Raw genomic sequence first — 14,034 nt, 5'->3', positions numbered from 1 at the left:
ACTTTTTAGGGATAACTCTTAAAGAACAAAATTTAATCAAGAGAATTGCTGGGATTCCCTCCATTTACGTGGGACACTGCTGCTTAACTGGGACAGGAGACTGTTGCTAAACAGCTTCCAACTGGCGTCAGGCCCGTGCACTTGTGTGTCCATTAGACGTTACACTGGGCTTAGAGTGAACAGTTTTTAAATAGTGTCAGTTGCTTCTGTTTGTGTTCAAAAAGCAGAGATATTTGTCAGAGGGAAGTGAGCAGTAAGACTCTTCTAAACTGCTATGCTCACTGCGGTTTCGAGCATTCAGTCTTGGAAATGCCAGAAACAGCGGGGAGTGAAAATGAAACTATTTCACCTCTTCAACAAGTTAGGAGCCACGAAGCATTTGGAAGTATCAACAATCATCTTGAATGTTCCAATGAAAATGAAGATTTGGCGAATGCAATTGTCAAAAGCATTGCATGCATTTGACGATTATCTGCACTGATTTTGTTCATTGCGTACACAGGATGAATTCCTCCAATGACTATTAGGAACTAATCAGTTTTATCATACTATATTACTATTGACTGTGTTCTAATTTGTTCTGTATTTCATTTAAGTATGTAATTCATTTCTCAGTTAAATAGTAGTTTGTCTTTTTTATACAGTTTTAACTATTTCCCTGTAACTTCAGCTACTGTTTATCTACCATATGCATGTCAGTTATTCACTTTAGACAAGCTGCTGTCCAGTTCTAAATGCAGTGAAGTATTGCCTCGTTCACATTGGGTGCTTGTGCATTTCGATCATCAGAAGCCCTGAATTACCTCCCTTCTTCCTTAACATCTGTCAAATCACACGTTTACTTTGTTGGCTGAGCTTTCAGCTGTTTAAGTTGTCTCTTTGAAATCCATTTCCACCTCCACTTGCCAAACTTCTACCTTTCAACCTTTTGGCAGAGGTTAGTAAATATCTGGATTTAGCTATCCTGAAACATTGCTGTGACTAGTCACTGGAGATATTTAAGAATGGAAGAAGATAGATTATTGAAAGGGCATGGAACTAGCACAGAATATGTGAAGTCTGGGATCTACCTGCCATGATTATACAGAGGTCTGAGAGAGCATGTGGTCTATTCTTGTTCCCATCTGCTTGAGTTCTAGATCCTCAAGGTGAGCACTGTGCCCATGTATTTGTTGATACCTTTTAAATCTCCCAATTTGGCATCAGTTTATATCTTGTTAAAACTGTTAAGTTACAGCATATTTTGAAAATCGTTTTACAAATCCCATCACTAAGTAGCAGGTCAGGCAGCATCTATGGAGAAGAGAAAATGTTGATGGTTTCAAATTCTTTATCATTCATTAGAATTAAACCTGAACCTTTTTCTAATCCCCTCAGATGCTACCTATATTGCTGTGTGTTTTCAAACTCCATTTTCAATTTCGGATTTACAGTATTAAAATTTCTTTTTTGCTTTTTTTTCCTGAGTCACTTTTCTGTAGAGAACAAGTTGTGAACGACATGTGAAGGTCTTTTGAAGTCAAACGGGGGTTTTGATTTGCCTTTCTAGCAATCCTACAAGCAGTTCTCTCGGAAAGTTTTCTTGGTCTTCCAGACCTCAACTTGACCTCCACTGTTCCTGTTAACTGCCATTTCCTAATTACATTACGAACTGAAGAAACGGCTACCTGAAAACACTTTGCTATCTTCTTAGTCTTCTCCTGCTATGTGGGCATCATTTATTTTATTTTAATTTTCAGAGTGTTAGGCAGTTGCTTAGAGGCTGCTGATTGTTGGGACAAGGTTTGAGGAGTCAGGGTATTTATAAAGCTTTGAAATTTGCATCACCTGGCCTTTCCTAATGATGACTGTGAACAAGCCATAACCCTAACAAGCTAATTAAGATCTGAGACCTTGGTAAAAGTTATGAGGGCTCAAATCTTTTGGGGAGCCCAAACTTTTGCATGGTGCTCCTTTCCTTTTTTTTTTCACTCTAAAAATGTACAGAACAAAAATAATACACTAATCTTGCTTAAAATGTTGAAAAGAATGTTTCATCTTTAACTTTATGACTTTTGGAGATCAGTTCATCTACTCAACTATTTACAGTAACAGAAATTTTGACCGGGGTGCCCAAACTTTTGCCATCCCCTGTATCTCCTTCCTGATGGTGGCAGCATGGCCTGGATGGTGTGGTCCTTGACGATGGATGTTGCTTCCTTCTGGTAGCATTCTTTGAAGGTGTGCTCAATAGTGTGGAGGGCTTTTCCTGTGATGGACTGGTCTGCATTCACCATTTCTTGTAGGTTTTTTCCTCCTTAGGCATTGGGGTTTCCATACCAGGTCATGATGTGCCATGAGGCACCATGGTAGCAGATCAATTATAGCTCAGGGTGTTCCAGTGTTCCAGAGTTTGAAGTTTAATTCCATTGTCATCTGTGAGGAGTTAGTATGTTCTTGTAACCACATGGGTTTTCTTCCACAGTCCAAAAACCTACCAGTTAGTAGGTTAATTGGTCATTGTAAATTGTTTGTGGTTAGGATGGTGTTAAATAGATGGTGTTGGGAGGAGGGCCTATTCCATGCTGTATCGCTAAATAAATTTTTTAAAATTGCAACCAGTCAGGATACACTCCACAGTGCATCTATAGAAGTTTCTCGAAGTTTTGGATTATGTGCTGAATCTTGGCAAACTTCTAAGAAAGTAGAGGTGCTGTTGTGCCTTCTTTGAAATGGCTCTTGTGAGCTGATCTAAGGACAGGTCCTCTGATACAATAACTCCCAGGAAATTAAAGTTGCTGACTCTCTCCACCTCTGATCCCCTAATAGACCATGGACCCCTGATTTCTTCCTCCTGTAGTCAATAATCAGTTCTTTGGTTTTGTTTACATTGAGTGAGAAGTTGTGGTTGTGGCACCACTTAACGAGAGATTTTCAGTCTCCTGCTATATGCCGATTCGTCACCACCTTTGAAATTGGCCAGCAACACTGGTGTTGTAAATGAAGAGCATCCTGATGTATGCATCTTCACTGTACAGATGTTCAGGAGCAGAGTAGTGTGGAGAGTATCTGCTATGACCTAATTTGCCAGTAGGCAAAGAGCAGATCCAAGTCACTCCTGAGGCATGAGTTAATATACTTCATAAACAACTTCTCAAAGCTTTTCATCACAATGGATTAAGTTCTACTGAATAATAGTCATTGAGACAAGTTATCAAGTTCTTAGGCAGTACTTTGATTGAAGACAGCTTGAAGTCGACTGTTGAAGCAAGAGGTTAAAGATGTCAGTAAAGAATTGATTAGCGAAGGTCCTCAGTACTCAGCCAGTGCACTGTCTGGGCCAGATGCTTGCTGTGGGTTCATCCTCCTGAAAGATGCTCTCACGCCGGCCTCGGAGCCTGCAGTCATAACATAGCATATAGAATAGTACAGCACATTACAGGCCCTTCAGCCCACAATGTTGTGCTGACCCTCAAACCCTGCCTCCCATATAACCCCCCACCTTAAATTCCTCTATATACCTGTCTAGTAGTCTCTTAAACTTCACTAGTGTATCTGCCACCACCACTGACTCAGACAGTGCATTCACGCACCAACCATGCTCTGAGTGAAAAACCTTCCTCTAATATCCCCCTTGAACTTCCCTCCCCTTACCTTAAAGCCATGTCCTCTTGTACTGAGCAGTGGTGCCCTGGGGAAGAGGTGCTGGCTGTCCACTCTGTCTATCCCTCTTAATATCTTATATACCTCTATCATGTCTCCTCTCATCCTCCTTCTCTCCAAAGAGTAAAGCCCTAGCTCCCTTAATCTCTGATCCTAATCCATACTCTCTAAACCAGGCAGCATCCTGGTAAGTCTCCTCTGTACCCTTTCCAATGCTTCCACATCCTTCCTATAGTGAGGCGACCAGAACTGGACACAGTACTCCAAGTGTGGCCTAACTAGAGTTTTATAGAGCTGCATCATTACATTGCATCTCGTAAACTCTGTCCCTCGACTTATGAAAGCTAACACCTCCTAAGCTTTCTTAACTACCCTATCTACCTGTGAGGCAACTTTCAGGGATCTGTGGACATGTACCCCCAGATCTCTCTGCTCCTCCACACTACCAAGTATCCTGCCATTTACTTTGTACTCTGCCTTGGAGTTTGTCCTTCCAAAGTGTACCACCTCACACTTCTCCGTGTTGAACTCCATCTGCCACTTCTCAGCCCACTTCTGCATCCTATCGATGTCTCTCTGCAATCTTCGACAATCCTCTACACTATCTACAACACTACCAACCTTTGTGTCGTCTGCAAACTTGCCAACCCACCCTTCTACTCCCACAACCAGGTCTTTAATAAAAATCACAAAAAATAGAGGTCCCAGAACAGATCCTTGTGGGACACCACTAGTCACAACCTCCAATTTGGATGTACTCCCTCCACCACGACCCTCTGCCTTCTGCAGGCAAGCCAATACTGAATCCACCTGGCCAAACTTCCCTTGATACCATCCCTTCTGACTTTCTGAATAAGCCTACCATGTGGAACCTTATCAAATGCCTTACTAAAATCCAGATAAGAGAAGGGGTGGGAAATGGGAAGAGAATGAAATAAGGGGAGTAATTATTGAAAGTTAGAGAATTTGATGTTTACGCCATCAGGTTTGAGGCTACTCAAACAGAATAGTTGCTCTTCCAATGCAAGTTTGGCCTCATCATGCAGTATTAGAAGCCACGCACGGACATGTCATAATGGGAAGTCAAATTGAAATTGGTGATCCTGCTTTTTACAGTGGACAGAGCAAAGGTGCTCCCTCTAATCTGCATTGGGTCTCACTGATGTAGTGGAGGCCACACAGGATATAGTAGATAACCCCAACTGGTTTGCAGGTTAAGTATCATCAATGTTCACTCTAAGGCATATATGTCAAACTCAAGGCCCGCGGGCCAAATCCGGCCCGCGGTGGAATTATCTTTGACCCGTGAGATAATATCTAATTACTATTAAAGCTGGCTCCAGTAATCCAAGCGCCTATGGCGTATGATATGGCTAATGCTGAGTTTATTCAGGTACCAGGTTTTCAGGGTTTTTAGTGTTTATTCGGCAGTCTTGCTCGGCAGTCTTCTTCATAAGAAACGGAATTTGTAAAGTGAAACACTTTGTAGTTATAGCAGAGACTGAGACACATGAGAGCAGGCTGAAAAAACGGAGGCAACGAAAGCTGCGTTCGCATGCGTCCGACTGATCCGGCCCGCATGAAGCTGCATTTTGCTCAATCCGGCCCGTGACCTAAAATGAATTTGACACCCCTGCTCTAAGGTGTGCACGTGTGTGTGTGTGCTCATTGGAATTTAAACTGTGCTTTGTTGGCATGTTAAAATGTATTTCACAATTCTACACAATCAAATTTCTTTTTCTGATTTCTGATAGTTTCTTATGAACAATGAACAACAAACTGTGCTTAGATGTTTATTATCCTCGGAATAGCTTCAGGTTGACTTCCATTCAAGATGGTGCCTGTGTTGAATGCTCCATTGGCCAGCAATTCTGGATAGATCATGATCATTTTCTGGATGGATTATGTTTCTCATCTTGAATGTATTTCTGGTACTGTTAGAGCCTGTGTTTTGCTATTTGGAGATCATTTGGCTGCTTCAGCCCTCTGCAGTCTCCGAGAGGATTCTTTGCCCGATCTTCTCATTTGTTTTTGAGAGGGGAGGGGGATTTCAGGGTCAATGTGTCTGTTCTATTTTGGTTAAATTTTTGTGCTGGGAGGGGGATTTGGGCGTTGATATGCCTGATTCATTTTGTTTTGTTTTTGTACAGGAGAAGGGATCTGGGGGTTAATATACCTGTTTTTTTTGTTTTTTTTATTTGGTGGGGTGGTGGGATTTGGAGGTTGATGATCATGCTTATTAGTCTGCAATATTAGTGTAGGCTTGGAATGTAGCTTTTATTTAAAAAAAAACGGGCATAGCTGAGCCCCATGAGTGTGCCCATGCCTACACTATTGTTTTTGTGAAATTGGAAAGAGCCAAGAGAAATTGAGGGTGAGGACTAGTTCTGTCAATGGAGGAGGTGGACTGGTTAGGTCTATTGTCCAGAAAGAGCAGAGATTTTTACCTTCCTGGTGGGGGTGGAAGTTAATAGGATCTGAACATCTATAGTGAGCAGGTGAGGGAACTGGAATGATGGAGAGCATGTGAAGTGTCTCTTTACGTGACTTGCTTCTCTACTTGTTGTTTTCCACTAATCTCCCTCCTGGCACTTATTCCTATAAGTGTGACAACTGCTATACCTGCCCCTACGCTGCCTCCCTCACCACCATTCAAGTTCCCAAACAGTCCTTGCAAGTGAGGTGGCACTTCACCTGTGAGACCCAACAATGATCGGGTGGGTGAGGGTGTGCTTCATTGAATACCTTTCACTCTGTCCGTCACAAAAGTCAGGATCTCCCTGTGGCCACCTATTTCAATTTGACGCCATTCCCATAGCAACATGTCTGTCCATGGCCTCCTCTGCTCCATATTCAGGTTGGAGCAGCAGCACCTCCTATTCTATCTGGTTAGCCTCAGCTTGATGGCATGAACACCAATGTTTCTAACTTCCAGTTATTACTGCCTCTCCTCTTTTTTTCTATTCTTACTCTCACTCCTCTTCTCACATGTCCACTGCCTCCCTGTGGTGCCCCTCTTTTTTTTCTCCCGTGGTCCACTGGCCCTTCCCATGAGATATCTCTTTTGGTATCTCCCACCCCTCACCCCCATCACCTGGTCTCATCTATCACCTGCAAGCTCGCACTCCTTCCCCTCGCCCTTTTTATTCTGGCTTCTGCCCCTCTCATTCGTTGCAGCCCTGATGAAGGGTTTTGGCCTGAAATGTTGACTGTTTATTCCCCTCTATTCTTGCTGTCTGACTTGCGGAGCTCTTCCAGCATCTTGTGTATGCTGCTCAAGATACCTGGCATCTGTAGAATCTCTTGTGTTTATACAAAAGTAATGAAAGATACAATTTGAATGCAAGTCTTCATTTTAGGGTCACTAGGAAAATGCAATAAACTTCAGTCTTGCCACAGATGCCCTTATCTCAAGAATGAATTTGTTTGAATGACAGTCCACAGCCAATTTGTTGGTAGTTGGTGGTGACTTGGATTTGTCTAAAAACATTTTCAGAACATTAGAGTTTGATCCCAACAGTATGAATTGTATTCTTACCTGTAATGAGCAGAATCTACTCGAAGTGAATGGAGATGGTTTAGATTACCTTGTGTCTTCCTAACGTCTCTTCACATATACCTGCTTCAATTTATAAAACTCTTCTTGCAATATATCTTCTGATTGTGCTTTTTTTTTTAAATGTCAGGCATCGTTCCATGTTCTAAAATAAGTATTCTTACTCCTTTATTTCTTAAATGTGAGCATATGAAGTAATGTTGGTGGTTAAAATAAAGAAATACTCTGATACTTAATTTTCTCCTCTCTCATTTTCTTGCTTGCCTTTGAAAGCCGTTTCTCTGAATTTTTATTTTCCCAATGAAATATGCATTTTTTCTTGTAAGTTTCTACCATGAGCATTTTTACAAAGCATTTTTATCTATATCCAGACTTTATCTTTGATTGACATCCACATACATGAATTAGTGTGCAGTTGTCATGCCAGTGTTTATCCTCTTAAATATGACTGCAGTATTCAAAGTTACCATCCAACCCTACCATCTCAGCTGATTTCTTTTATTTACTAATTGAACATGGATTCTACCAGCTTTGAGCAGCTGTTACAGTTTGAGTACAGCAAAGGATGTGTTAACTGTTGAAATAACGTTGTAGAACTACAGTAAATTGAAAAAGTTAATGTGTGTTCATTAAAATTGCCTAAAATACCCTTTTTGTTTTGTGAAATAGAACTCTCCTTTGTACCAATACCTGCAAGATGTGGGGCATACAGACTTTGAAACTTGCCCAAGTTTGTCATGGGTGGAAGAATGCTCACCAAATGAGGAACCAAATGAATTGCATGTCCCTGCTCCACCAACAGTGAGTGTTTAAAGGCTTGAAAGCATACAAAAAATGGTCCTTCCAGGGTTTTAAAAGGTAGCCTTGTATATCTGGATAGATCTGAACAAGTATCCTTTTACAGTACCCATAAAATGTATTTCTGCCACCAACCCCCCCCCCCCCCCCCCCCCGGAAGTTTTCATGTTTTATTGTTTTACAACATTGAATCACAGGGGATTTAATTTGGTTTCTTTGACTCTCATTAACAGAAAAATACTCTTGTGTCAAAGTGAAAACAGATCTCTACACAGTGATCTAAATTAATTACAAATACAAAATAATTGTGTGCATAGGTATTCATCCCCTTCAAGTCAGTATTTGGTAGATACATCTTTGGCAGCAATTACAGCCTTGAGTCTGTGTGGATAGGTTTCTATCAACTTTGCACATCAGGACGCTGCAATTTTTCTCAATTCTGCTTTACAAAATTGCTCAAGCTGTGTCAGATTGCATGGGGATCGTGAGTGAACAGCCCTTTTCAAGTCTAGCCACAAATTCTCAATTGGACTGAGGTCTGGACTCTGACTTGGCCACTCCAGGATTTTAACTTTGTTTTTAAGCCATTGCTGTGTAGCTTTGGCTTTATGCTTGGGGTCATTGTCTTGCTGGAAAACAAATCTCCTCCCAAATCGCAGTTCACTTGCAGACAGTATTAAGGTTTCCTCCAGGATTTCCCCTGTATTTTGCTGTGTTCATTTTACCCTCAACCTTCACAGGGCCTGGAAGGCCCTGTTGCAATGAAGCATCCCTACAGCATGATGTAGCCACCACCATGCTTCACTGTAGGGATGATGTGGGGTGTTTGATGGCCAAAAAGCTCTATTTTGGTTTCATCAGACCATTGAAGTCAGCTGGAAAAAGGTTCTGATTCTGCCACATGCCCTCTGGCCAAATCTAGCTGAGATTTCATGAGGTTTTTTTTCAACTGTGGCTTTCTCTTTGCCACTTGCCCATAAAGCTGCAACTGGTGAAGCACCTGGGCAACAGTTGTATGTGCAGTCTTTCCCACCTCAGCCACAGAAGCTTGTAACTCCTCCAAAATTGTCATGGGTCTCTTGGTGGCCTCCCTCACTAGTCCCCTTATTGCGCAGTCAGTCAGTTTTTGAGGATGGCCTGCTCAAGGCAGATTTATTGCTGTGACATATTCTTTCCATTTCTTGATGATTGACTTAGCTATACGCCAAGGGATATTCAATGACTTGAAAATTTTCTTGTACCCATCTCCTGACTTGTGCTTTTCAATGGCCTTTTTTGTGGAGTTGCTTGGAGTGTTCTTTTGTCTTTGTGGTGTAGTTTTTGCCAGGATACTGGCTCACTAGCAGTTGGACCTTCCAGATACAAGTGTATTTTTACTAGAATTAGTTGAAACACCTTGACTGCACACAGGTCTCCAAGAACAGATCTTCATTTAACTAATTACGTGACTTCTGTAACCAATTGGCTTCACCAGTGATGTTTTGGGGTGTCACATTAAAGGGGGGGGTGAATACTTAATGCAATCAATTATTTTGTGTTCTATATTTTTAATTAATTTAGATCTTTTGTAGAGAACTGTTTTCACTTTGACGTGAAAGTTTTTTTTTTCTGCGGATAAGTGTCAAAAAAGCATGAAAACTTCCAAAGGGGATGAATACTTTCTAAAAGCACTGTAACTGGTGCATTAGTGTCAGCTGCAGCATAGTTGGCAGAAAATGCCTTTGATTCAGAAGAACAGAGTTGAGAACAAATACTTGTGATGTTTCAGTGCTGTACTGAAGATATAGAACAGTTGGAGATCACATCTTTTGGATAAACTATTATACCCAAGCTTTTTTCAAGAAGTGAACAATGTTGTTGTCGTGGTTACTGTTTATTCCTCAATCAAAATAACCAAAAATTTGTGTATCTACTACATTGTTTTTGAGATCTGGCTGTTCGTTCTTGTATTATAGTATTCATTATAAAAGGTATTTCACTGTAAAGTGCTTTTATCCATGAAAGGTCAAAACATCAATAAATGAATTAGCTGTATGTATTTCACATGTTTGATGCAAAAAGCTAAGCCTTCAGAGAAAGAGTAAAGCCATAATTTTGGGCTACACAGCATGTTTTTGAAATACTACTTCAGTCACTTTTGTGGTCCCTTTGAGTCAAAATAATATGTTAAAACTATAGGCATTGAGCAATGCAAAAAATTTAATGTAGTCTTATTTCTAATCACATGGTTAATAGATTTTGTGTAGTCGAAAGGATAAAGTTTGCCTTTAATTAGATTCATAGAATCACTTGGCACAGAAATGAGGGCCCTCTTGGCTCCCTTATCTATGCTAATCCCATGTGCCTGCATTCGGCTCACATTCCCGTACAATTTTCTAAGTACTGTTACGAAAACCCCGTAACCAGGTAACTTACCAGCAAAGATAGATGGATCAGCTGAGTCTGATGCTACTATTTTCAAACGTTTTATTCAAAAAGGGGCACAAACGTAAGGTTAATACAAACATTCAGATCATATACGTCGTCAATACTCAATCTAAAACACCAGTGTAATAATAATTAATCAGAAATAAACTCTATAGTTGTCTAGGGGTAATACTGAGTCCAATTGAATATTAAAGTCACTTAGAAATCTGCAGTCTTTTCCGTTTGGGAACCGCTGGCATTTCACGTGTTGGAGAGAGAGAGGACTGGTGAAAGAAAGAACACTTGCCCGTTGTCTTTGCGAAACAATTCCCTGGAATCAGTTGTTAGCTAAAAGCGATTTTCCTTTGGCTTCAGCCACAGATTCCCGATCCGGAATCTGACGCACGTGGCTTCCTAAAAAAAAAAATGGCTTCCCGCTCCCACGGGAATCGGTATCATGCTTCCTTGGTGTCTCTTTGGTGCGTCTGAGGGTCCTCCCCTCAGACCCGCCTTTATACTTCTTCACGGGATCGCAGGTGTCAATCAAGTTGCAGGTAATGCGATCTCTCTCTCAACCAGCCCACTTTGCCCGAGGGCTTTTCAGGTGGTCTCCATGAGACAATAGTCAAAGTCACTTTTTATTCTGCTTCTTGGGAGAACGTGGTCTTTCGCACGTCTCTCTCTCTTGGGTCAGTTGACCCCCCTTAACTAGAGTTCTTGCGATTTTCACAAAGGAGGGGGCCAACGGCATAACAGTACTTGTTAAAATGCCTTTTAAAAAATAAATAAATAAATAACATATGAACCTGTGCCCACTAGTTCTAGATTTATCTATGATGGAGTGTGGAAAAGTTTAACTATCTCCCTTCAGTTTATCAACCTATAAAGTCATCCCTCAGCCTTTCATGTTTCATTGAGAATAAGCTAACCTGTCTAATTCCTCCTCATAACTACAGCCCTTCTGTGCCCTCTCAATTTAGATCACATCCTTGCTGTGATGACCAGAATGGTTTGCCTTTCTCCAAGTGCAGTTTAACCAATTGTTTGTTGTTATTTTTTTAAACAGCTGCAAAATGATGTCCCAAAGTTTGTACTCAATGTATACCAAATGCCTTTTTCACTACCTATTCACCTGTGTTACCACTATCAGGGAGCCTTGGACTTGCCCTATGATCTGTTTATCAGCACTATTCCTGAGGATCCTACTGCTTACTGTCCAACTGGATTTTTAACTTGTAAGCTCTTGATTTTTGCACACATGTGGAAGTTTATATGGATCTAATCAGAATCGGGTTTATTATCGCTGACATATGTTGTGAAATTTGTTGTTAATTTCTTGCAGTTCTATATTTAAAGTGAAGAGCTGGTATTAATTTGAACATTGCATTGTTTCCTGTTTGAGAATAATGATAAAAATCTTGACAATGAAATTTGAGAGATGACTTGTTCATTTCTGTATAAAAGTTGTTTCATAATGGGCATATTATGGATTTAAACCATACCAAAAGATGCTATGCAGAAACTATGTGCAATAAGTATATTGTAATTGAGGCCCATGCATGTGAAATACTGTAGTAGGTTATAAAAGTCTGTAGAATTGCTTGATTTTGGATACCACATCCAAGGAACAACTGAGGGAATATAGTAGATTCCCAGCCTGACAATGGTAAATTTATGAGCATTAATTTTGCATGCTTTTCCTGAAATGTGCATGATCAAGAAGAACTTGAGGCATTTCATTTACAAAGCTAAAGGTATATCCAGAGAAGTGAGCAAGAGGTCTGTTTTGGATCATTGGACTAAGCGATATTCAGGGATTCAGCCCTGGATCTGAATGAATACACCATACTTGTCACTGACTTCATCAAGACCTGTGTGGATGAGTGTGTTCCTTTTCAGAACATACCAGACATACCCAAACAAAAAGCAGTGATGAACCATGAGATTCATAGTGCTGAGGGCTAGTTCTGTGGATTTCAAGACCAGTGATCTAGAACAATACAAGAACTCCAGGTATGACCTATGGAACGCTATTTTAAGAGTGAAGAAACAATTCTGATTGAAGTTGGAGACAGAATCAAATGTACTTCAGCTTTGTAAGGGTTTGTCGGCCATTAATTCCTACAAGGCAAAACGTAACATAAATAGTTTGATGCTTCACTCTTAGATGAGCTAAACATGGAGGCCAACGTTAGAACATTCTTAATGAAGGTGAATGCTTGCAAGGTGTCAGGCCCTGATTGTTTACCTGATAGGGCACTGAAAATTGTTGTCAACCAAGTGTTGGGAGTGTTTAAGGACACCTGTGATCTCTCACTATGCAGTAAGAGGTTCCCACTTGCTTCAAAAGACCAATCATCATACCAGTGCCCAAGAGGAGCAAGATGAGCTGTCTCAATGACTATTGCCCAGTTGCATTCACATCTACTGTGAAGTGCTTTGAGAGGTTCCTCATGGCCAGAATTAACATCTACCAGGACCAGAATCAGGACCTGCTGCAATTTGCCAATCTCCACAGTAGATCTACGGCCATTGGCTCTTTTTTTTCTCTTTGCTCTTTTTTTGCACTACTTAGTTAATTTGCATGCATAATACGTGTATATTTATTGTAATTTATTGCTATTTTATTTATTGTAATGTGCTGCTGCCCTTGAAGGAATATGAAACAAAGCTAACATCCTCTTCAAAATCAGAGTAAGTTTTAATATCTTAGGCATGTCATGAAATGTGGTGTTCTGTGGCAGCATATTTCATATTTCAAAACAACATGTTTCATGATATTAAATCTTATTCTGATTTTAAAGAGGTTAGATTTTTTTCATATCTCTTCAAGGCATGTAGGCTGAGCCAGCATTTATTTGCCCATCCTTGGTTGTCCTTGACAAAGGTGAGCTACCTACCTGAGGTATTGCAGTCCCTGAGTGGGTTTAGCCAGCTAATCAAGCTCTACAGTCCACTTAACAGGAAAGATTTTATAGTTCCTGGAAGTCCAAATTTCCCACATTTTAATCAGATATTTCATCTTTGAGGAAAGTATTCTTTTCAATTGGAGGAATGTGATGAAGACTGTTAAATGATGAAAGACAAGGGACAATATAAAGAGACTTGTTTAGCTAGGTGAATATGAAATTTAGTCATGATCTTGTGATAACTACAATAATGGAGTGGGTGAAATTAGAGATGTTTTCATGTAAAGAGTTACTGGAATTTGAAATGCATTTAACACACACAATGTTGGAGGAACTCAGCAGACCAGGCAGTATCTATGGAAAAGAGTACAGTTGATGTTTCAGGCTGAGACCCTTCAGTAGTACTTCTCTTGTTTGAAATGCATTTATATGTTGTGATTGATAATAAATTACTGAAAAGTTGGCATTTAGGGCCAAAGCATATGACTATCAAAATCCATCTTGCTGCTGCCCTTGAAGGAATATGAAACAAAGAGTTTCCATATGAAACTCCCATATGAGTAGTCTTCATATGTGTTTTGTTGCCAAATCTTAGCTCACAGCTTCTTCTGTACTCTTCTCAATTATTGTAAAAGTTTGTTAGATAGCCTTGTGTCTGTCAGAGTTTAACGTTTTCTTGGTTATTTTTGTCCTTCCATGGAGCCTCTCATAATCTGTATGGCA

At 40.4% G+C, this 14,034-nt stretch overlaps 1 protein-coding gene across 3 annotated transcripts in view; it reads left to right on the top strand.

Moving 5' to 3' along the window:
* Nucleotides 1-14,034, top strand: part of vezt (vezatin, adherens junctions transmembrane protein) — a 120,076-nt gene that overhangs the window by 11,993 nt on the left and 94,049 nt on the right. For 2 of the 3 annotated variants that reach the window (XM_073065986.1, XM_073065987.1), the window contains one exon: nt 7,868-7,999. The exons of the other annotated variant lie outside the window; for it this stretch is intronic. In XM_073065986.1, the coding sequence (XP_072922087.1) occupies nt 7,868-7,999 (132 nt within the window). The remainder of the gene's footprint in view (nt 1-7,867; nt 8,000-14,034) is intronic. 3 annotated transcript variants of the gene reach the window in all.

Source organism: Hemitrygon akajei, chromosome 14 (genome assembly GCF_048418815.1).
Source record: "Hemitrygon akajei chromosome 14, sHemAka1.3, whole genome shotgun sequence".
NCBI lineage: Eukaryota > Metazoa > Chordata > Chondrichthyes > Myliobatiformes > Dasyatidae > Hemitrygon > Hemitrygon akajei.
Note: the sequence above shows the minus strand (reverse complement) of the source record. Positions and strands in the feature narration are given on the sequence as shown.